This window comes from Schistocerca americana, chromosome 5 (genome assembly GCF_021461395.2).
Source record: "Schistocerca americana isolate TAMUIC-IGC-003095 chromosome 5, iqSchAmer2.1, whole genome shotgun sequence".
Lineage (NCBI taxonomy): Eukaryota > Metazoa > Arthropoda > Insecta > Orthoptera > Acrididae > Schistocerca > Schistocerca americana.
The window spans coordinates 313,833,554-313,859,263 of NC_060123.1; the positions used below are offsets into that span (position 1 = coordinate 313,833,554).

A 25,710-nucleotide genomic window follows, 5' to 3' on the forward strand; every position below is an offset into this window, starting at 1 on the left:
AGAGATGCTGGATGTAGTCCTGTGGAACGGCTTGCCATGCCATTTCCACCTGGCGCCTCAGTTGGACCAGCGTTCGTGCTGGACGTGCAGACCGCGTGAGACGACGCTTCATCCAGTCCCAAACATGCTCAATGGGGGACAGGTCCGGAGATCTTGCTGGCCAGGGTAGTTGACTTACACCTTCTAGAGCTCGTTGGGTGGCACGGGATACATGCGGAGTGCATTGTCCTGTTGGAACAGCAAGTTCCCTTACCGGTCTAGGAATGGTAGAACGATGGGTTCGATGACGATTTGGATGTACCGTGCACTATTCAGTGTCCCCTCGACGATCACCAGTGGTGTACGGCCAGTGTAGGAGATCGCTCCCCACACCATGATGCCGGGTGTTGGCCCTGTGTGCCTCGGTCGTATGCAGTCCTGATTGTGGCGCTCACCTGCACGGCGCCAAACACGCATACGACCATCATTGGCACCAAGGCAGAAGCGACTCTCATCGCTGAAGACGACACGTCTCCATTCGTCCCTCCATTCACGCCTGTCGCGACACCACTGGAGGCGGGCTGCACGATGTTGGGGCGTGAGCGGAAGACGGCCTAACGGTGTGCGGGACCGTAGCCCAGCTTCATGGAGACGGTTGCGAATGGTCCTCGCCGATACCCCAGGAGCAACAGTGTCCCTAATTTGCTGGGAAATGGCGGTGCGGTCCCCTACGGCACTGCGTAGGATCCTACGGTCTTGGCGTGCATCCGTGCGTCGCTGCGGTCCGGTCCCAGGTCGACGGGCACGTGCACCTTCCGCCGACCACTGGCGACAACATCGATGTACTGTGGAGACCTCACGCCCCACGTGTTGAGCAATTCGGCGGTTCGTCCACCCGGCCTCCCGCATGCCCACTATACGCCCTCGCTCAAAGTCCGTCAACTGCACATACGGTTCACGTCCACGCTGTCGCGGCATGCTACCAGTGTTAAAGACTGCGATGGAGCTCCGTATGCCACGGCAAACTGGCTGACACTGACGGCGGCGGTGCACAAATGCTGCACAGCTAGCGCCATTCGACGGCCAACACCGCGGTTCCTGGTGTGTCCGCTGTGCCGTGCGTGTGATCATTGCTTGTACAGCCCTCTCGCAGTGTCCGGAGCAAGTATGGTGGGTCTGACACACCGGTGTCAATGTGTTCTTTTTTCCATTTCCAGGAGTGTATTTGTATGGAGCGTAGCCATGTATGGAAGTGAAACATGGACGATAAATAGTTTGGGCAAGAAGAGAATAGAAGCTTTTGAAATATGGTGCTCCAGAAGAATGCTGAAGATTAGATGGGTAGATCACATAACTAATGAGGCGGTATTGAATAGGATTAGGAGGAGAGAAGTTTGTGGCACAACTTGACTAGAAGAAGGGATCGGTTGGTAGGACATGTTCTGAGGCATGAAGGGATCACCAATTTAGTATTGGAGGGCAGCGTGGAGGGTAAAAATCGTAGATGGAGACCAAGAGATGATTACACTAAGCAGATTCAGAAGGATGTAGGTTGCAGTAGGTACTGGGAGATGAAGCAGCTTGCACGGGATAAAGTAGCATGGAGAGCTGCATCAAACTGGTCTCAGGACTGAAGACCACTACATCATCATTTATGAACAAATGGAAATGTTAATTAACAAATATCGTATCATTTTTTTAAGTTAAAACATTTCACTGTTTATTATTGATCATATTAAAATAAATTAATATTTGGTAAGTCATGTTAAATACATTTTTGTTAAATGAATAAAAATTATGTCCTCAATAATGCTTTTCAGTCTTCAGAAATAAAATTATACTTTATTTTTGTTTGATGTTTCACGTTTTCATAACAAATTTTAATTTCCTCTCAATAGGCTACTTTCATTTTCATGCCACTACTAATACAAATAAAATATATTAAAAAATAGAATTCAGTATTTGTTAAGTAAGAATTATGTGTGTTAATAAACATGGACTTTAAATAAAAGTAGAAAAATTAACACTACTAACTACATTATAGTTAAATTCCTGTTACATAACACTCTTGCCTACTATTGAGTATATTGCACTTGGATCTGATCTTCAAAGGTAATTTTTAAAAGTGTTTTTGATAAATACACTGTACTGCATTAGGTAATTGATGTGTGATCACCAATCTTCAAATCTTATAACTTTGGAGAAAATCAGAGGGTCAGGCCATAAGGTCCCCTTGTGACATTTACCAGTGACTTCAATTCATTCCTTATTATTGATGGCTATTATCTCTCTCTCTCTCTCTCTCTCTCTCTCTCTCTCTCTCTCTCTCATGCCGAGCCTTATTTCCTTTGTTGTATTCCATACTGTGGTTCTTTTATATTGCTCCATGGTCCCTGCCTCACAAAATTTCCAACATATTCCATACATTCCTGACCTGTCAGTATTTCATTTATTTTTACGCTTTTTCTTCCAGTCTGCTATTAAATGGTTTATCCTGTGATCACACATTTTTGTCCTTAATTTCCATTACCTTCTCCATCCTATGCTGTTGATTTTTCCACTAATAGCACATCGTACCCCCAAGGCAGAAGACTATTAGCAGGCTATTGCTTCTACCTAACTGCTACATCCTTTTATTTTTCGTTACCTAGTTCATATGATGTCACAAATACCTGCCATTTTAATTTTAGTGACATTTTAGAGGACATAGGCCACCTATTCAAGAAACTGTTCAGTTGTGTCAACTATATATCATTGGGAAGGGAGAACTTAGCTTAAACTAAAAGCTTTTTGTATTTTCATTATAAGATAAAATGTTGAAGTGGGTTTATTAGGACTGTTGGATAGCTCAGTTTCACCTAGGACACTTAATACATGTGAACCAGCAAAACACTTCTTTGTGTTGAAATTTTTGGTGTTTCAGTTCTAAGACAGTAACTTACGAAGTTCACCCTCTAGTATTTTGTTTACTAACAGCCACTCACATAGTTGCAGATGTTTGCTAAGAAAAAACTGCAACAGAAAAAAAAGCACAGAAAAATGTCAGAAGCAGTGACAATAATTCTCAAAAACATGCTATAACATGCAATAAATAAGGTAACATTAAAGTATCCATAGAAAATTATATTTCAAAAACAAATAGTAAAAATGTAATACTGTGTCACTGTGTTTGTATAACTATGCTATTTTCTGCATGTTTTAGATTTTAAAAATCCACTGATGGTGGTAGTATTTGTCGCCAAAACTAGTTTGGGAAAATAAAACAAGTAAACAAACAACAAGGTGTTTTGCGTCAAGGTGGACTCAGTTTCTGATATTGTCAGTTCTAAGAGGGTGTTTATTGCAGGAAATTTTACTTCTGTTAATAATTGAACTTGGATCACTTATGTCCTTGCACCTGTGTATCTTGTTATTACATAATGCTTACTTGAGTTTTCTCTCTTATCTTTAAGATAGCTTCTTATCGTATACAAAAAACCCACTCACTAAGCAATCCTTGTTCTGAAACTGAGAGGAAAATTATCATTTTCAATGAAATAGCAGGCCAGTTTTTCATATTATCTGGTCCTTCATTTCGGTGAACTTTTGCCATTTACTGGCTGTATTATTTTCTGTATGAATATAGGAGAAAGTGATACAGACATAATTTTTTGGCTTTAGTCACAACTGATGCCAGAAATTCCTGGCTGCAGTAGTTGATAGTCATCCAACTACTGCATGTTGCTTTAATTATGCATCTCTTACTAGTTTGTACATGCACAGCTGATAAATGATATCTTAATATTCCCATCCTCCTTCTGTGCCACTTAATTGGAAAGAGTCTTATATAATTTAAATCCAAAGGGTCTCAGCCCAAAGCTGTTTGTCATGACTTGCCTCTGTTTATCATCACACACACTTAAAATTGCTTATGGAACTTTCACATTTTTCTGTGATTAGTCTGAGCGATTTGCACAAGATCTATTGTAATCTCTACTAGTAGAAACACTTTCATAATCGATTTATTGTGCCAACGAGCCGTGACACACATGTCTGGAATGTGCCAACTGTAAACATGGTGAAACTAACCCGCAAATGTTCTCAATGTTTGTGCAGGTCTGTCACTTTATTTCCTGTCCCGTCATGGTTAATTTTCGTAAAACTAGGCCATTATGAATTTGACAGTTGTTTCCTTGAGTGAGAAATACTACTAAAATTTTAAGTTCAGGTGGTCCTACAGATTCTTTAATTCATTGCAGATTTACTTAGTTTCTATAACCATTGCTGTTTGTAAGAAGTATAAATTCTGATGGTACCACCTGTTCCACTCAAAATAGTTGTCTCCATAAAACATTCGGTGAGGTTCATGGGTCAGTACTGTTACAAAATATCAAGCCATGTGCACTACTGGTCTCTCTACATCTACGTACATACTCAACAAGGTGAAGGGTACTTTGTCATTCCCTTTCTTGTTCTACTCAGAAATTGAGCAAGGGGAAAAAGACTGTCTGCATGCCCCTGTATGAGCCCTAATGTATCTGATCTTCGCAGGTCTTAAGGGAAATGTATGTTGGTAGAATAGTTCTGCAGTCAGCTGCAAATGCTGATTCCCTAAATTTTGTCATTAATGTTTTGTAGAAAGAAGTTTGTGGAACTCCAGAGATTCCCATTTGAGTTCACTAAGTATCTTTGTAATATTCATATGTTGATCAAACCTGCTGGTTGCAAAACTAGCTGCACGCCTCTGAATTGCTTCGATGTCTTCATTTAATCCTACCTGATGGAAATACCAAACACTCAAGCAGCACTCAGAAATTCTCTAAATAAACAAAAGTCTACCATTTGTCTTCCCTATGGCTGACATGTGCTCATTCCGTGTCATACTGCTTTACAACATTACACGTAGATAATTAATTTTCCTGGCTGTGTCAAGCAACACACTACCAATATTGTATTTGGATGTTTTTCGTACTCGTCAGCATTAATTTAAATCTTTGTTTAAATCAAGTGTCATTCATCACACCAAATAGAAAGCATGTCAGTCACCCTGTGTTCTCCTAGTCAGACAATGGTGACACTTTCTGTACACTACAGCATCATCAGCACACAGTCGCAGATTGCTGCTTACACTATGTCAGATCATTTATGTATATAGAGAACAAGAGTTGTTTTACCACACTTCTGTCAGGCAGTCCTAATGATACGCTTGTCTCTGAATGAGGACAGTGTTCAGAGTTCTGTTACTTAAGAAGTCTTCGATCCACTCACATACCTTGGAATCTAATCTGTATTATTGGACCTTTAACAGTCTGCAATGAGGCACCATGTAAAATGCGTTCTGTAAATGGAGGAATATGCGATCTGCCTGTTGTCCTCCATCCGCATTTTGCCGGATATTGTGTGATAAAAGGACAAGCTGAATTTTGTGTGAGCGATGCTTTGTAAATCCTTCCTGATTTGTAGATGGAAGCTTTCCTACCTCAAGGAAATTTATCCTGTTTGAATTTTGAATGTGTTAAAGAATTCAGCAGCAAACCGATGTTAAAGACGTTAGTTGGCAATTTTGCGGGTCCTTTCTTTTACCCATCTTAAGCACAGGAGACACTTGCACTTTTATTCAGTCATTTGGAACTTAGCTCTGAGAAAGCAATTTGCGATAAATTTCAACTAAGCAAGGAACTAATGCCAAAGAGTGTGAAACCAATTTTGGGTTCCATCTAGACTTGATGTAATTGTTTTCAACATTTTTAGTTGCTTCTCAATGCCAGGAATGCCTATTTATATGTCCTCCATATAGAAGTGTGTGCAATGGTCAAATTATTGTATGTCTGTAGGATCCTTCTGTTTGAATGATTTTTCCACATGTGAAATTTAAAACTTCAGCCTTCTCTCTGCTACCTTCTGACACAAAACTGGTCAACAAGTGTAATGATTTGTATGTAGGACCAGAATTTTCTCGTTCTCAGCAAGTTCTGTTGCTAACATATGACTGGAAGTTATGTCTCATTCGTTAACCTTTCTATAGTCGGACAAAGTTCTACAGGGTGAGGCATAAAGGACAGACATTAAAAAGTAGTTACCTGTGCTTCAGAAAATTATTTAGTTACAGAATAATACTCAAATAATGTTACAATTTTACAGAATTAATGCTGGAAAGCAACATCTTCCAGGTGACGGCCGTTTTCACCAATCTACTTCTCAAGCCGCTCTTGGAAGTTGGCTTCCACTCTCTCCAACATCGCTCTGTCAATTTGAAGACTTCCACATGAATTGTGTCCTTCATTTCTTCAAGTGTACATGGTTTATGCTCGTATACATGTGACTTGAGGTAACTCCACAAAAAGTAGTTGCATATGGACAAGTCTGGGAATGAAGAGGCCAACTGCCACCAAACCAGGAAATGACATGACCATGAAAACCAGTCAGAATAGCTTCCATTGATATTCTTGCTGTGTGAGCTGAGGCCCCATCCTACTGAAAAACCAAACTCGCTGGTTGGGAATAAGTTTTCTTCTTAGTTCAGTTAGGAAGAATTCAGTGATCATCTGTCTATAACATTCCAAGGTTACAGTTACAGTTTTACCATTATTGTCTTGGAAAAAGGATGAAGCAATAACATCTGTACCAGATGCAGCACACCAGTCACCTTGGGACTATGTAATGGTCTCTCGTGCATTAGTTTCGGATTTTCACTGGCCCACTAAGGACAGTTCTGTTGATTTATCATGCCTTTCAAATGAAAATTAGCATAATTTATAAACAAAATAACGTTGTCATTTTGCTGAAGTATGGTCTCCATTTCTCAAGTAAAATTTAGCCGTTGTACATAATCTGTAGAGTTCAATTGTTGCACCATGGTTATTTTGTAGGGATGAAATCCTAGATCAATATGCAAATACACCTTACTGAACGATTATTGAGACTAGTTCAGCAGAATGTCTCCTAGCAGATTGTCTAGGCCTATGGAGTATGGTTGGCTGAACTCTTTTCAACATTTTCTGCATTGCTTACTGAGCGAGGAGCCCCTGGCAGTTTTCTATTCGTCGCTGTTTCTCATAAATGGAATGATTCAGCACAACATGAAATGGTGTTAGGAGTGAGAACACTATCATGTCTTGCAAGATTGAAATGGTGACGAAACACATGCTGAGTTAAGATAGACTCAGTATTATGCACAAAACCATTGTAAGCGAACTCACGATGTTGCACAGTCTACGGCTTCATGACCTTGACTAAACAAAATGGCAGGAGCCTACCAATCATGTGATCACATCATTCCTCCCCACTTCTATTAACTGAGCCTGAATACTATCTGTTCAAAATTTTTGTCTGTCCTTTCTGCCTCACCATGTACTATATTTTGCCTGTCAACATTTCAGCCTTTTTTTTTTTTTTTTTTTTTTTTTTTTTTTTTTTTTTTTTTTTTTTTTTTTTACCAAAGGTGCAACAGTTTCTACTTCCTCAAAATTTTCTAAAATTTGTTAGTAAACCACAGTATTTTCTACCCTTAATAAGCTTACTCATCGCATGATTTACAATCTGTTTAAACTTTGGATATCATCTAGTGCCAGTATGGTACGTATATAGGAATCATGAGCACTCATTTTGTGTAATGTGGGTGTTATGACTTGAGCTTTAGTGAACTATGTAAGTCTCATATATTATACAAATCTTTCAGAATATTAAATAATCATTTGTTAACCATTCATTATCATGATATGTGACTCTTTAATCTTCAGTTGCATATTGTGTGGAATGAATACAAAATGCAATCCGGGATTGGAGCAGTTCATGCAGATGCCCAAAACTATTTGTTTTGCTGAAGTACTGGAGGGACTTCACTCATAAATTTGTAAATCAAAGTCCTTTAAAATTTTTATGAGTGCTTTACCATGTGGCAGTTTTCACAAATAGGTGCGAGCAGAATAGTGCCCTGGCAGCTCTCTGTTGGTACCAAAGTGTCACAAAAATCTTTTTTCAAAACAGAATTTTCCAAGTTCTATGATGTGTGATCTTGAGGGTTCTGGTGCAGATGAAACTTACACCTTATATGTGAGGAGGGATCTGTTATTTGCTCAAGCTCCTTAGTGCCCTTCAATCTACAAAGTCTTGTGTCCAACTGATAACAGTCCAGAACATCCCTGATAATCTGTTCCACATGAAAGGATGGGGTGTAGAGGAGTTAAGTCTGCTATGTGCCAAGAAACATGGAAATCAAGAGAATGTGTTGGCCAGGAAGCATGTACTGAAAATTCTGTTGTGTAATATTTCTCTCCTTACACTCTCCTCACTGGAAGAGCACAATCATGTCAATGGGAAGATGAGTGGCTGGGGATGATAGACAATATACAGAAGTTAGTGGTGAAGTGAACAATTCATCTCCCACATGTCTATGGTTAGGAAAGCAGCAGAGGCAGATCCTGGTGAAGATAAAACTCCTCTTTATTTTTTCTTTACTAATTCATAAAGTTCAGACATTATTCTGTGTGTGCTTTATTCTCTGGCTTGACCTGGAGATCTCTGCCTGGGAGACAGTGCTATGCTGGCATCTCTGGTATGGGAGGTGAGCAGGAGACAGCTGCAATGCAGTCATGAGCAGCCCCAAGTCTTCTTTACTGTGGAAGATTGCGTTGTCGCAGTGGCACAGTGATGGCGTAGCCCAGAGTCGAAGTCTGGATGAAGGTGAATAGCAGGAGCGGGCTGATGGAGCGTTGTTAGCCGTCTGCGCAGACAGGCAGAGGACCCTCCTTAATGACTTGATGGTGGCAGTTAAGACAGTGGTGTAGGCAGACATTGACTGGGTGTCACTTACTGCCCATCTGGCTGAACGATGGCAACCTGGTTCAGATGTGGTTAAATACAGATTCCCCCTGCTGATTCCATAGGAGCAGTAATGTTTCTGGGTTGTGTCAAAGTGTCTGTAGCATGTTGATGACCAGAAAGTGTGGCTTAACTGACAGTAGGTCGGCCAAGATGCATAGATAACACGACTTTGGACTGGTGGCCTGGTTCTGGTACTCAGTCAGACCATACAGTGCTGATCATGCAGTTCAGTGACCAACACCTGCTGGGTGGCAGTGGCCTTATTGCAGCTCAGGACTCTGACTTCTGCTTAAAGTTCCCCAATCAATTTTGGCCGTTCGACAGGTTTCAATACAGAGCATTATAATTGGTTGTGTTTCTTATCCTGATAAGAGGACAGACTAGTTTAGCTGTCCATGTGTTACCTATTTGATCAAATGACGCAATGAATGTTGTAAGAATTCTGAGATTCTGTCAGAAGTATCCAACCTGCTTCTAAGTTCTTGAGATGTTTTTAAGAGGAGGAGACAGAGGTTGCATGGCTCATAGAGAAGAGATTTACACTTCTTCTGTAACTCTCAAATGCTTTTCACTTGCTTTGCCTTCATGACTGTTTGGGCTTCCTGTTTGGTGCATATAGTGCCCTCTACTTCTACATCTACTCACATATTCTGCAAGCCACCATACAGTGCATGGCGGAGGCTACATTGTACCATGGCCTAGTCATGCTCTTTCTTGTCAGATGCATAAGTGGAGTGAAGGAAAGCGATTGCCTATGTGCTTCTGTATGAGTCCTGATTTTGTTTATCTTGTCTTTACGATTGTAACACAAGATGTAACTTCATGGCAGTTGCATCATTCTGCAGTTGGTTCCAAATGTGGGTTCTCTAAAATTTTTCAATAGTTTTTCAAGAAAAGAATGTCCTTTTTTTCCCCCTGCAGGGATGGTCATTTTAGTTCCTGGAACTTTCCCGTTACATGTGTATGGGACAGATCATTACTCACAGAATGGAAATATGTTAAACAGCAGAAGGGCACATCACTAAATGTAATTTTGAAAATAGTCCTCCTTCAGAGAATCTGTAAGTTATGTAAAAGTGTGCGCGCACACACTCACTCTTACACCTGTCACATAGGACACATTGCGTAATGAGATGTGTATGCAAGCATGATGTCTTCTTAGAGGCAAGTCTGTCCTGCTACTATTCTATTTTCCTCTCTGCCTTTCCATTGGGCAGTCTTCTTGGTGCCGATTGTGCTTGGGTTTTATTTGTGATTTTGGACACTCATTTTCTTCCTTTCTGGTATTCAACAAATTTTCACTCTTCACCATATGATCCCCATTGTTGGTTTGACCTAATACTTTTTTCCAAATTTTACTAGAGTATGTATAATGCCGACAAGGACACCTCCAATGCAGCATATATTCCACCTTTTGTTCCTTTCTCTTTGCTCCTTTACTTTCATGGGAAGGTACTATGCCCAAAATCAAGCATGGTAGCCATTCTGTTGTGGCCAGGATTGTCAGTACATGTGTGGTGGAAGTCCTCTGACCACACAGAGATAGCACTGCCAGTGCCTGAGCTGGAAATTCCCCACATGTGCAGTGGAGTATGTGCCCACTGTGACTGGGTCGTGGGCACGCTTGCTGGGCTGGGTGCTGCCTGTGGAAAGAGCCCTTGTTCATAGTGGTTCGCACCATGGTGGGAGACGTACATATGAAGTGAATTAAACTTTCTTCTGCTGTTGGCTGCATGGCCTCAGCAGTCACTCCTCAAGGTAAGATGTATTACAAAATGGAGAGTTATGACTCCAAAATGTTTTCTTCTCTGGCTGCCCTGTGGGAGGAATATAGGGCCCAGAGACAAGGAGAGAAGTACTCCCTCCAATACGTAGTTTGTTCTAAGACTGTCGGGGTTTTCTTATTGATTACAAAGCCACTTTTATTCGTTGAATACCTCAAGGACAGATTTGGAGATGCTGCAACAATTTAAAAAATGAAAAGCAGCCCTGTTTTGATTAAAATGGTCTCCCATGCCCAGCCACTGGCACTGCTCGCCTGTGACAAGTGAGGTTTACATTCCTGTTACTATAATTTCCAATAACAGGCTGTCGGGTACATAGTGTTGTTTTTAACAATAATCTCCTTTTACAGACTGACTTGTGTGCCAGTTTGTATTGAGGGGTGTGTGCATTTTTGTCTGATACATCAGTGAATGCCAAAGGACAATAGGGTTAATGCTAGAATCTTCATCTGGGTCTTTGAAGATGACATGTTGCCTGAGAAGCTCAAGGTGATGGTGTATTGGTGCGATGTAAGCCTTATGTTCACCCTCTAATGAGGTGCTTCAAATGCATGAGTTTTGCATACATATCATGTTGAAATGCCAGTCCCATCTGTAGGGACTACTGACTTCAGATACACATTAACTCAATTTGTGCCCGCCCCCCTCCCCCTGCCCCCCCCCCTCCCCCGCACCCTTCCTGTCTGTATCATCTTTGGGGAGAAGCACTCCCTGTTCACTGGACTGCAATTTCTGCCAAAGTGAAAAGAAAATCATATATCAAGAGGCAAAGATCCGTTCATCTACATCTTAGTTGCATGATGTATGCTATGTGTATGATTAAATTCTCTGTACTGACTGTACTGTTGTCCTTTGTGTGTTCTACATAAGGACACTGAACTACACCCACTGCTCTCCTATTGCTTTCCCCACAACTCCTTTCAGGACATCAGGTCCCAAGCCCCACCAGTCACAATGCCCCCTCTGGCTTGTTGCCAGGAATGGGTCCCATGGGATGCTCCCTTCCCAGGAATCTACTGGTCTGCAGCCAGGTACCAGCCAGTGGAATAAATGGCCACAGGCTGCAAGCTGCAGGCCTTAGCATTTCTTCTCCTGTCCCAGAATCTGGGGCAAAGAAGTCCTCTCTGACAGTGGTATTGTCTGAGGAGGAGGTAATGAGCCTGGTGGGCCCTGTGCCACCAAGCTCGGCCTATTTTGCCTTTGTCATAGATGGCATCCCTGGTGGCTACTGTGGTCCTGTAACCCCCGTCCCCCATATGCACAAACCTGGGTTCAGAACCAATATGTATTGGCCCCGAGGTGTGACCTTCCCTCTTGGTCCCTCCATGCCCCCGCGTGGTACTGATAGTGCGATTCTCCAGTGGAACTGTAGTGGTTTTGTCACCTGGCTGAGCCACAATGTCTCTTCTATGTTTCCCCTGATTTGGCATTACCCTCCAGAAAACTTGGTTCGCAGCAGTGCAGATCCATACCTTCTGCTGCTATCAGGGCTGTTTTTAGAATTGTACTGACCTTGTGTCAGGCAGTGTTTGCACATAGGTTGTGGACTTTGTTTACGGATAACATGCGCCGCTCGATACGACTTTAGAGGCTTTGGCTGTTGGTTTAGGACATTTCTGGAATTCACTGTCAGTAATGTGTATCTCCCTCCTGATGTTGAAGTGTGCCAGGATGCTTTGCACTGCTTTGTCAGCTCGCAACCCTTCCTAATATTGTGTGGCTTCAATGATTGCAACACTCCATGGGGTAAAACTTCGACCAGTGGCAATGATACAGCTATTGAAAACTGGCCTGCTGAGCTTGATCTTTGCCTCTTGAATACTGTTTTTCCACACACTTCAGTGTAGCATATGAATCTTATTTGGCCATTAATCTTTCCATTTGCAGTTCAGGTCTTCTCCCCTCCTTCCATATGAGAGTCCTTACCTTTGTGATGGTGATCATTTTCCAACTGTCTGGACCCTCCCTTGAGACTACTAAGAGGGCTATTCGGAAAGTAAGGAATGATAGGTCACGAAATGTAAACCACAGTGTTTTATTTGCAAGGGTTAGCTACACCTGCCAGCTACACAGTCACCACTCACTTAGACATCTGTTGTACGTTGTACCAACTTTTCAATTGCCTCATTGTAGAAGACAGCTGCCAATGCATTTCGATAATTTTCTACTCTGGACTGCAGCTCGTTGTCTGTGTCAAAATATTGTCTTCGTAGCCAGTGGTTCATTTGAGCAGAGATGAACCTCAGGGGTAGCCAATTACGGGCTGTATTGTGGATGATCAAACACTTCCCACCGAAAACGCTGCAGGAGCATCATCATTGCCCCTGCAAAGTGTGGCTGAGAATTGTCATGTAGAATGAACCACATGTCAGTTATGTGGATTGTATAGCTTCGGGCAAAATCTTTCGCCGGCCCTCATACTTGGTGGGAGATGCTAATTTCTAGCAATCTTTACGTTCTCACTGTGAGCTCAGAATGAAAAGAGCTTCGTAGGACCACTGATTCAATGTAGGTGTGTTAACTCATTATTTACAATTAAGTGATAATAGAATTTGTTAATTAAAACTTATTTATTTAATTTTATTCTCCATGGGCCATAGCAGGCAAGGCCCCCCTCCCCCGCCATCGGTATTACCGAGGAAAGTTTTCAGTGGTCGAGACTTTGGTTTTAAATATTTAAAACAAAACAAACTTTTGCATTGTATCCTTCAAGCAGATTTTCATGAAATCGACGATTTTTATTTTCATTATTCCTGCTGGTGTTGAACAAGTAACATGAATATAAAACATTTATGTGGTAGTTCTATTGAGTGCTTGAAGTCTTGAACGAATCAGATTTAGATGAAATTATTTAATTGGATGGATAAAAAAATGTACTCACCAAGCGGTGGCAGAACACACACATAAGACTGTTGTGATTGGAAAGCTTTCGGAGCCAGTGACTCCTCCTTCAGGCAGGAAGGTTGACGGGGAAGGAAGAAGGGTGAAGGAAAAGGACTGGAGAGGTCTAGGAAAGGGGGTAGAACTGCGGATCCCTTCACCTTCAACCCTTCTGCCTGGAGGAGGAACCACTGGGTCTGAAAGCTTGCCACCACTTGGTGAGTAGATCTTTTTATTTATACAATCAAATAATTTTATCAGATTTATGAGAGTGAAGTGGATGATGTGAAAGAAATTGGAACCAATTCATCATCTGAGAATGAGGATGAGGTTCAGCTCAACCCACCAGGTGCTAATGATACAAACTATGATAAATTCATTACCAGAAGTGGGCATGAGTATGTTACAGAGACATCTGGCCAGTATTGATATTCTGTACTGTACAAAATATAGCCAGCAAAAAAAGGATAAGATAACAAGGAAAACCTAAGCCTTTGAAAAAGGCTCTGCTTTACACCTTATGTTATGAAACCAATGAAACTACATCCGAATGGAGAGGCTTGTTGACCAGATATTCATCTCACTGATGGTGAGTTACTTTGTCATGTATGGCTCTTGCTAATCATGGGTTCAAATCATGACAATAAGATACCTGTCCAAGATTTATGGTGTATGCTTCAGGGCTGACAAGTATCCTAATGGATCAATGAGTTGGGCCCGGTTTTTTGAACTGACTAAAATATTGAGGTATTATGATCAGAATACAAGAGAGATTCATCGCCAGACTCACAAGTTTGCTCCAGTGAGGGAAGTTTCCAAAAGTGGGAATTCTTAATTTCCATTGTATTTCATACCAGGTCTACACACCACATTGGATGAGTTGTTGTCTTTCTTCCATGTTCACTACCCATTCAGGGCATTTCGTAAAGAAAAACCTGGAAAATATGACATTCTAATTAGAATGCTGTATGATTCTGAGACCACATGTGTGATCAGCATGGATGTCTATACAGGAAAGTCTGGAAATGCACAACATCTAAATCAGCGGTTCCCAATGTTTCTTAAACCATTGCCCACTAGAGCAGTTGGATATTTAATAGTACCTGCACTCTCCTACCACCCTCCTCACCATCACCAACTTCAGTGCCTTTTAAGGGTGAAAAAGAAGAAAAAGCTTTGGTTACTGATAACAACTTGATCCCAGTGCCTAAGAGTTTAATTTGTACGCAACAGCACTGAAGATAACTATGTGATTGAAAATACATTTTGCTATCAATAAACCATCAACATTGCGGCCAACGCTGACCTTCCTTCTAATTCCGATGGATATTGTAAAGAGACTAATAAAACTCATTGAGTAATCAGGCCACAGTGTTACCACGGTTCGGTGGTACACTTCAGTGGAGCTTGCTGAGACTCTGTGGAATGACTTTCACCTAACACTTGTTGGCACCCTGTTGTCCATGATACCTGAAGAGCTGAAGACAACTGGCCACAGTGTATGGTCATCCACCTTTGCATATACTGGCAGTCAGACACAGTTACTCTTGCATCAACTCTAGTCTGTGAGAAATCAAAGTGACTGCTGTTGATGCTTTTCAATTATCACTAAGAAGAGGATGATTAGTAAAGACTCGAAAAAAGACTAATGTAAATCTTTTTTATAATTCTGCAAAGGGAGATGCAGATACCATAGACTCTAGGTGGCAGGTCATTACAGCATGAAGAGAGAAACAAGGTGATGTCTGCACCTTCATTGATATAGCAGCAATAAACACATATTCAGTCTTCCGTCTCACCTTTCCAAAATGCAAAAAGAATCAGTTAAATTGCATAAGAGTTTTTTACAATAACTTAGATGTGTAGATAGACAGGCCTGAATTTTGTACAGGCTTCAGAAGCCAGTAATAATGGTAGTGGAAAGCATCGCACAATGGAAGCTTAGCTGCATTATGGAACCTTCACCACCAACAGCAGAGCCATGAACACACAGATTGTGCCACCTATGCTACCAAGAAGCTGCATCTATAAAGATCAACTACAAAAAATTGGGAAAATCAACTGTTACCACTCTTAGTGCCTCAAACGTGTCTGTGGAAAACAAAGCAAGAAGACAGTGTTGTGTGAAAAATGTGTTTCGGAACAAGACAGTAAATTCTGTTTGCTTCATGAAGTGGACTGAAATTAGTTCTTTTTTGTAAGAGAACGCAATTATGACTGTTACTAGAAAAATTATACAAAGTGAATTTTATGATTTGTTGATTCTGTTCCTATTATAACTTAATTTTTTATTATCCAGTATACAGAAATAATGTCTATGCAGTTCTAAGTGTTCTCAGTGATACCAGAGGTAAATAAATGTGCACACTATGACAAATTAAATTGCCACTTTCTTTATGGGCCCCCACTGGTATTACTTATAACACAAATTACTTTGGTAATGCTAGGGTTAATACTCTTCACTGCCTCAGCAGCACAATCTGTGGTACATACCGCTCTAAACTCTTGCAGCTCTACAAAGCTCTGATCATGTCCTGTCTTCATTATGGGAGTCTGGCATATGGCTTGGCATTGCCTTCAGCATTGTGGATGCTGTTTCTCATGCACCACTGTGGGGTCAGACTTGTGACAGGTGCCTTTCAGACCAGCCCTGTGAATAGCCTATTTGTGACGGCCTCGGTCCCTCCTCTACAGATCAGGCATCAACTAATATGCAATGCACATTCACTGCTCCCTTGAGCATGTGCACTACAATGTCCTTTTTCCTGGTAGGAAGATCCACCCACCTCAACAGAGGCCCAAGGCTGGACTCTGGATTGCATTTCACATACAGTGTCTCTCCTCTGAACTCAAACTACCTGCACTTTGCCTCTTTGTAGGAAGCAATCACATTTGCCCTAATGGTGTGTACCCCATCCTCAGTCTGTCTTGATGTATGCTTTGTACAGAAAGGCTGTTGATATCATGGTTGTTTACCGCCTGCTCCTAGCTGTCCTTGACGTGTTTCTGGGCTTAGAAATGGTATACACTGGCGGGTTAATAGTTGAGGACAAACTGGTTTTGCCTACACTCATGTTGTGTTCAGTGAATTATGATCATTGCTGAATGGCTGCAGAATTGGCAACAATTGCCACATTCATTTCTACAATGGTGAGACAGTCTTAATCAGCAGTGAATAGTCGTAAGGCTGTTGACCAGTGCTACCCTCACAACCCCATTTGGTTGTGACTATCCAGGGTCGCCTTTGTGATCTCTACCAAGCTGGATGTTCAGTCATCATCGTATGGACCTCAGGTTGCATTGGGATCCTAGGGAATGAACATGCTGACCGGTTGGCAAAGTTGCCTACTAGGATGCCGACCTTTGAAATGTGGGTAATGGAACAGGACCTTCAGTTGCCTGTACTGTCAGTTATTGGAGACAAGGCCCCACGGGTTGGTGTGCCCTGGTTTTTCCAAATAAACTGCGAATCATAAAAAGGTCCATGACTATTTTGGCAGTATTCTCTTCATTCTTCTGTCAGGAAGTATATTGTTCTGTTGGCTTCACATTGGCTGCACTTTGCTGACCCATGCCAACATTCTCCAGTACAAGATTCACCTCACTGTCTGACGGTGGCCCACATCCTACTGGACTAACCCAATTTGCCCACCTTACAACGAAATGTTAAACTTGCTGGCATGCTACTTCTGGTGATAGCGGATGATGCCAAAGTGATTGATCTGGTTTTTATGTTTTACTTATGAAAGTGGTTTCTGCTCTCTGTAAAGCAGGGCACATTAGCCTCACTGGCTGCTTGAGGGATTGGAGGAGTGTGTCATCACCTGTGCCGACCCAGTGGGCCCATGGCTGCCCTTGCTTGATGGTCTGACCTGGCTCCTGTCCTTCCCACTGTCTAAATTCTCTTTTATTTCACAACTGTGATTGTTGTTTTGTCCTGATATTTTAACGACTTGTTCATATTGCTAGTTTCTTGCAGTAATAGTGTGGAAGCACTGGTCAGATGCAGAGAATGTCTCCCATTTCATGTTGTATCCTGGGGACGTACAGCTGCTTTCTGTGCAGGACAACTCTACCACTTTCACCCTTTTAGCCCTCTCACTTCTGTTTGCTTCTGTGTCTCTTTCTTTTTGATTCTCTGCTACAATTGGGTTCATCAGGATATGTCTTGATACACGAAGGATTGAGGGACTGATTATCTCTGCTTTGTCCCTCAACCCTATTAGTCCAACAATCAGTGCTTATTGTTTGTGTTTTGAGCATGATTAAGCCCACCATGATGAGGGGAAAATGAGGAAACTTTAAAGGATATGTGTAAAATGACATCAATCACTCAGTTCTATGTCTCTTTGAGGGATATCCTGGACTGCTGAAAAAGTTTAATTGGTTGCATTTTATTTCTAGGTTAGGAACTTTAGACGTAATGCAGCTGACAGAAATAATTATGTGATAAGAGTGGGATTTAATCCCTCCATTCTTCCAGAACAATAATGAAGAATAGGCCTCCGGTATGTTCTGCCAGTCGTAAAAGGCGATGAAAAGAACAAACCATTAATAGGGATAACCCCCCTTTCAGTGTGATTACTTGGTTCAGGACAGAACTAAAGAAGCCTCGGACAAGCGCCGTCATGGTCGGGGACGACGCTTGAACCCCATGCCCGCCCACAATGGTAACGACACTGCTAGCCAACTGGAAAATGATTTAAATCCAAATATAGGTGTTTTGCAGGATATGCTTCCTGCAACCACCCTAGAAGGAAAACAGACAGAGGATGAGATGGTCAGATGAAGTTAATCGACACCTCATGTTCTGTTATTACCAAGCAACAAACCTAGGAACCAACACAACTGGATACAGATCACAAGTATACAGAACATTCATTACCAGATACCTGGAATTAAAATTTTTAACAGAACGACGACTAGCTGATCAGATCCATGTAATAATAAAAAATAACAGGATACCCCTGTCAGAATTAGAAAACATCAAACAACAAGTACAACAAATACTGGAACAAAATTATGTGCAATCAGAAGAAGAAGAAAATACAGTAATGGACTCAAACATCCCAGAGAAAACAAACAAAGAACAAAACGCGTCAATTACACAATCAGAGGAAAACGAAATCTTAAGACAGCCACCAGAACAATCACAAATAGAACATGAAGTGACACACATGTTAGATATAGAAGAGAAATTTCAGTTGACATATATAGAATACAAAGACACAAATACAGACATTAGACTATTCTTGCATAGACCGGCAAATAACCCACAAGTCGAAACAACAACAAAAACTATCAACACAATCATACCCAACAAAATAAATGAAAACACAACTTTGGAAGAGTTACAACTACTGGTTTATATAGGAGCACTCACTACATTAAATATACACACTAGGCAGAGATCAGAACCAACCAACACACAGAAGAAACCCACAAAACCAGCATGGCAACACAGGCTACAGATCAGAATTGAAAAACTGAGAAAAGACATCGGGCAGCTAACACAATTTATAAGAAATGAAATGTCAGACAAAAAACGAAAAAGGTTAGGTAAAATCTCACAACAAGAAGCAATAGAGCAATTAGATGAAAAGAAGCATAAATTACAAGCATTGGCCAAACGACTTAGAAGGTACAAAAAAAGTGAAAATAGAAGGAAACAAAACCAAACATTCAACACAAACCAAAAGAGATTTTACCAAACAATAGATAACACACACATTAAAATAGACAATCCACCAAACATAAGACATGGAACACTTCTGAAGCAACATATGGTCAAACCCGGTACAACATAACAGGCATGCACGGTGGATACAAGCAGAAACAGACTCATACAAGATGATACCACAAATGCGTGAAGTGATAATTTTGCAACATGAAGTCACCCGAGCAATTAATTCTACTCACAATTTGAAAGCCCCTGGAAAAGATAAAATAGCAAATTTCTGGCTAAAGTAGTTCACCTCAACACATTCACATCTAACTAAATTATTTAACAGTTACATTGCAGACCCATACACATTCCCTGATACACTTACACATGGAATAACTTATCTGAAACCTAAAGATCAATCAGACACAGCAAACCCAGTTAAATATCGCCCCATAACATGCCTACCAACAATATACAAAATGTTAACTTCAGTCATTACACAGAAATTAATGACACATACAACACAGAACAAAAGGGCTGTTACAAAGAAGCATGAGGATGTAAAGAGCAACTGATAATAGATGCAGAGGTGACATATCAAGCTAAAACTAAACAAAGGTCGCTACACTACGCCTACATTGATAACCAAAAAGCTTTTGATAGTGTACCCCACTCATGGTTACTACAGATATTGGAAATATACAAAGTAGATCCTAAATTGATACAGTTCCTAAACATAGTAATGAAAAACTGGAAAACCACACTTAATATCCAAATAAATTCAGATAATATCACATCACAGCCAATACAGATTAAGCGTGGAATATACCAAGGAGACTCATTAAGTCCTTTCTGGTTCTGTCTTGCTCTGAACCCACTATCCAACATGCTAAATAATACAAATTATGGATACAATATTACTGGAACATACCCACACAAAATCACACATTTGCTATTCATGGATGATCTAAAACTACTGGCAGCAACAAATGAACAACTCAACCAATTACTAAAGATAACAGAAGTATTCAGCAATGATATAAATATGGCTTTTGGAACAGACAAATGTAAGAAAAATAGCATAGTCAAGGGAAAATATAATAAACAAGAAGATTACATATTGAATAACCACAGTGACTCCATAGAAGCGATGGAAAAAACAGATGCCTATAAATATCTAGGATACAGACAAAAAATAGGATTAGATAATAAAAATATTAAAGAACTAAAAAAAATATAGACAAAGACTAACAAAAATACTGAAAACAGAATTGACAGCAAGAAACAAGACAAAATTATTAATACTTATGCTATACCAATATTGACCTACTCATTTGGAGTAATGAAATGGAGTAACACAGACCTAGAAGCACTCAATACACTTACACGACCACAATGCCACAAATATAGAATACGTCACATACATTCAGCAACAGAAAGATTCACATTAAGCAGAAAGGAAGGAGGAAGGGGGATTCATCGACATAAAAAAACCTACATTATGGACAAACTATATATAAAAATAAAGATGAGGTGACTTACCGAACAAAAGCGCTGGCAGGTCGATAGACACACAAACAAACACAAACATACACACAAAATTCAAGCTTTCGCAACAAACTGTTGCCTCATCAGGAAAGAGGTAAGGAGAGGGGAAGACGAAAGGAAGTGGGTTTTAAGGGAGAGGGTAAGGAGTCATTCCAATCCCGGGAGCGGAAAGACTTACCTTAGGGGAAAAAAAGGACAGGTATACACTCGCACACACGCACATATCCATCCACACATACAGACACAAGCAGACATATTTAAAGACAAAGAGTCTGGGCAGAGATGTCAGTCGAGGCAGAAGTGTAGAGGCAAAAAAGTTGTTGAAAGACAGGTGAGGTATGAGTGGCGGCAACTTGAAATTAGCGGAGATTGAGGCCTGGCGGATGACGAGAAGAGAGGATATACTGAAGGGCAAGTTCCCATCTCCGGAGTTCGGATAGGTTGGTGTTGGTGGGAAGTATCCAGATAACCCGGACGGTGTAACACTGTGCCAAGATGTGCTGGCTGTGCACCAAGGCATGTTTAGCCACAGGGTGATATTCATTACCAACAAACACTGTCTGCCTGTGTCCATTCATGCGAATGGACAGTTTGTTGCTGGTCATTCCCACATAGAATGCATCACAGTGTAGGCAGGTCAGTTGGTAAATCACGTGGGTGCTTTCACACGTGGCTCTGCCTCTGATCGTGTACACCTTCCTGGTTACAGGACTGGAGTAGGTGGTGGTGGGAGGGTGCATGGGACAGGTTTTGCATCGGGGGCGGTTACAAGGATAGGAGCCAGAGGGTAGGGAAGGTGGTTTGGGGATTTCATAGGGATGAACTAACAGGTTACGAAGGTTAGGTGGACGGCGGAAAGACACTCTTGGCGGAGTGGGGAGGATTTCATGAAGGATGGATATCATTTCAGGGCAGGATTTGAGGAAGTCGTATCCCTGCTGGAGAGCCACATTCAGAGTCTGGTCCAGTCCCGGAAAGTATCCTGTCACAAGTGGGGCACTTTTGTGGTTCTTCTGTGGGGGATTCTGGGTTTGAGGGGACGAGGAAGTGGCTCTGGTTATTTGCTTCTGTACCAGGCCGGGAGGGTAGTTGCGGGATGCTCCAGTCCAGAATCCCTGAACCATTACACCAACAATCTGAAAACAGCTTTTGCATCCCGCAACTACCCTCCCGACCTGGTACAGAAGCAAATAACCAGAGCCACTTCCTCGTCCCCTCAAACCCAGAATCCCCCACAGAAGAACCACAAAAGTGCCCCACTTGTGACAGGATACTTTCCGGGACTGGACCAGACTCTGAATGTGGCTCTCCAGCAGGGATACGACTTCCTCAAATCCTGCCCTGAAATGATATCCATCCTTCATGAAATCCTCCCCACTCCGCCAAGAGTGTCTTTCCGCCGTCCACCTAACCTTCGTAACCTGTTAGTTCATCCCTATGAAATCCCCAAACCACCTTCCCTACCCTCTGGCTCCTATCCTTGTAACCGCCCCCGATGCAAAACCTGTCCCATGCACCCTCCCACCACCACCTACTCCAGTCCTGTAACCCGGAAGGTGTACACGATCAGAGGCAGAGCCACGTGTGAAAGCACCCACGTGATTTACCAACTGACCTGCCTACACTGTGATGCATTCTATGTGGGAATGACCAGCAACAAACTGTCCATTCGCATGAATGGACACAGGCAGACAGTGTTTGTTGGTAATGAGGATCACCCTGTGGCTAAACATGCCTTGGTGCACAGCCAGCACATCTTGGCACAGTGTTACACTGTCCGGGTTATCTGGATACTTCCCACCAACACCAACCTATCCGAACTCCGGAGATGGGAACTTGCCCTTCAGTATATCCTCTCTTCTCGTCATCCGCCAGGCCTCAATCTCCGCTAATTTCAAGTTGCCGCCACTCATACCTCACCTGTCTTTCAACAACTTTTTTGCCTCTACACTTCTGCCTCGACTGACATCTCTGCCCAAACTCTTTGTCTTTAAATATGTCTGCTTGTGTCTGTATATGTGGATGGATATGTGCGTGTGTGCGAGTGTATACCTGTCCTTTTTTTCCCCTAAGGTAAGTCTTTCCGCTCCCGGGATTGGAATGACTCCTTACCCTCTCCCTTAAAACCCACTTCCTTTCGTCTTCCCCTCTCCTTACCTCTTTCCTGATGAGGCAACAGTTTGTTGCGAAAGCTTGAATTTTGTGTGTATGTTTGTGTTTGTTTGTGTGTCTATCGACCTGCCAGCGCTTTTGTTCGGTAAGTCACCTCATCTTTATTTTTATATATAATTTTTCCCACGTGGAATGTTTCCTTCCATTATATCTACATTATGGACAGGTAGACAATTTAAGAAAATTCTTTCTAGAATGAGCATAAACTAGCAAAATACACAAAGCAATCACTCATATAAATACATCGGCTACAGCACTGCAATTTCATAATAACTTCTACAACCCTTTAGATCACATAACATCAACAGATACGAAGAAAGAAAATTGGAAAAAGAAAACACTACATGGCAAGCACCCATATCATCTAACACAGCCACACATCGATCAAGGCGCATCAAACACATGGCTAGGAAAAGGCAATATATACAGTGAGACGGAAGGATTCATTATTGCAATACAGGATCAAACAATAAACACCAGATATTACAGCAAGCATATTATTAAAGATCCCAAAACCACAGCAGATAAATGCAGACTTTGCAAACAACAAATAGAAACAGTAGATCACATCACAAGCAGATGTACAATACTAGCAAATATAGAATACCCCAGAAGACATGACAATGTAGCAAAAATAATACAACAACAACTTGCCATACAACATAAACTAATACAACAACATGTTCCCACATACAAGTATGCACCACAAAATGTACTGGAGAATGATGAATACAAATTATACTGGAACAGAACCATTATAACAGATAAAACACCACACAACAAACCTGACATCATACTCACCAATAAAAAGAAGAAATTAACACAACTAATCGAAATATCCATACCCAATACAAAAAATATACAGAAGAAAACAGGAGAAAAAGTTGAAAAATACATCCTACTGGCTGAGGAAGTCAAAGACATGTGGCATCAGGATAAAGTTGACATCATACCAATTATACTATCAACTACAAGAGTCATACCACACAATATCCACCAGTACATCAACACAATACAGCTACATCCAAACGTATATATGCAACTACAGAAATCTGTAATTATTGATACATGTTCAATTACCCAAAAGTTCCTAAATGCAATGTAACATATACCATACAGTTGAAAGGAAGTCACGCTTCATGAAGGTCTGCGTCACTTTCCATTTTTAACCAGACCTAAGGTCTGAGAAAAATAGAAATAATAATAAATAATAATATTTGTTATAAAGATCTGCTTCCGTAAGTCTGAAAAGTGTTGCTTGTCATATTAAGTCTTGAGAGTGGCAATGTCACCAGACTGCCTTGATACACCTGTTCCTATATCTTGTTATCTAGAATTCAGTGTTTTGTGGCTGTGAATATTAATCCATTCAAAGGAAGTTTCAGATGATTTGTTCTATCCCATTTTTTTAGTGTAAGCTGCTGAGACATTAAGATCATTTGCACCATCTCTATAAGTATGTCTAAGTCATGGTACTGTGCTCAGTTTTAACTGTAGTGTATGTGCATACAGACTAGTGAGTACATCTTTCTGTTGTCTTCTATTTCAGTTTTTCTTAATATTGCCTTTGAATATTTCTCATACTACATTTGTTTAGTGCTCTAGATGTTCACTTCTTTATTATGATTATTAATTTTAAATTTCAGTTCATGGTGGTCTCATGTTGAGATGGGACCACCAGATGCTATTCTAGGAGTAACAGAGGCTTATAAGAGAGATACCAACCCAAAGAAAATTAACCTAGGTGTTGGTGCTTACAGAGATGATAATGGGAAACCATTTGTTCTACCCAGTGTTAGAGAGGTAATTGCCTTGGTTATATATAATCAAAAAGAAAGATAGTTACATAACTTGACTAGTGACAGCATTTGCATTTCATGAACAGAAATAAAATTTATGGATATATTGTTGTGTGTGATGCAGTGTAATTCATAAAGTTGATGGAGGCTGTTATCTTTTTGACAGGCAGAAGACAAAATAAGAGCAAAGAATATGGACAAAGAATATGCACCAATTGCTGGAAATCCAGAATATTGTAAGCTATCCATACTCTTGGCACTGGGAGATAATAGTGAAATAGTGAAAAATGGTTTGGTGAGTAATTAATTAATTCTCCATGCTTTTATGTTAGTGTAGCATTAATTTTTATTTGCAAATGATTATATTAACAGTGCATATCTTTGATTTAGGAAACAATGTACTTTGAAACATGAAATTCTTTATTTTTGCTGTAATAAATTAATTTTTTGTCAACAATGTGTGACTGCTTCAGAATTGTCTGATGGTCATACGGAGAAAACACATTTTAGAATGATTTTAGTTGCTTGTTGCATTTTTACTTGCATAAAAAATGCCACTTATGAACCAGAGAAACTACGTCATCTAGTACAATAGATTGTCTGATTTGCAATTAATGCAAAGCACATTTAGAAGAGATTTAATATGTTGTTTGTCTCATGGATTGTGAGTTTGGTAGAAGTGTCATGCTTGTGACCTGGTTAGAATAAGAACAAATCTGCTGAAGGGAAAACAGTAACAAAAGATACAATTTAAGCTGTTGGCATTTAGTTATTTAAGGAGTTACTTTGCAGTTTTTAGGTAAATATGCATTTGAGGTATCACAAATTCATTATTTTTCTAGAATACATGAAAGATTGCGACATATGATTCACTGTTGAGGTATCAGTTAGTCTGATCTTGAAATTTTGTTTCAGATTCTAATTGTTCCCGAATGGGACTCGAACCCAGAACCTCGTCTTTTTTGTGTTCAGTGCTCTGACAGACTGAATTATCTGGACACAACTTATGACCTGCCCTCACAGCTTCACTTCTGCCAGTACCCCTTTCCTACTTTTCAAAGTTCACAAAGCTCTCTTGTGT

At 40.9% G+C, this 25,710-nt stretch overlaps 1 protein-coding gene across 1 annotated transcript in view; it reads left to right on the plus strand.

The window, feature by feature from the left end:
• The window catches only part of LOC124615813 (aspartate aminotransferase, mitochondrial), a 68,949-nt gene that overhangs the window by 11,299 nt on the left and 31,940 nt on the right, over positions 1-25,710 (plus strand). Inside the window, exons 2-3 of the mRNA XM_047143954.1 lie at positions 24,477-24,633; positions 24,796-24,924. Coding sequence (XP_046999910.1) covers positions 24,477-24,633; positions 24,796-24,924 — 286 coding nt within the window. The remainder of the gene's footprint in view (positions 1-24,476; positions 24,634-24,795; positions 24,925-25,710) is intronic.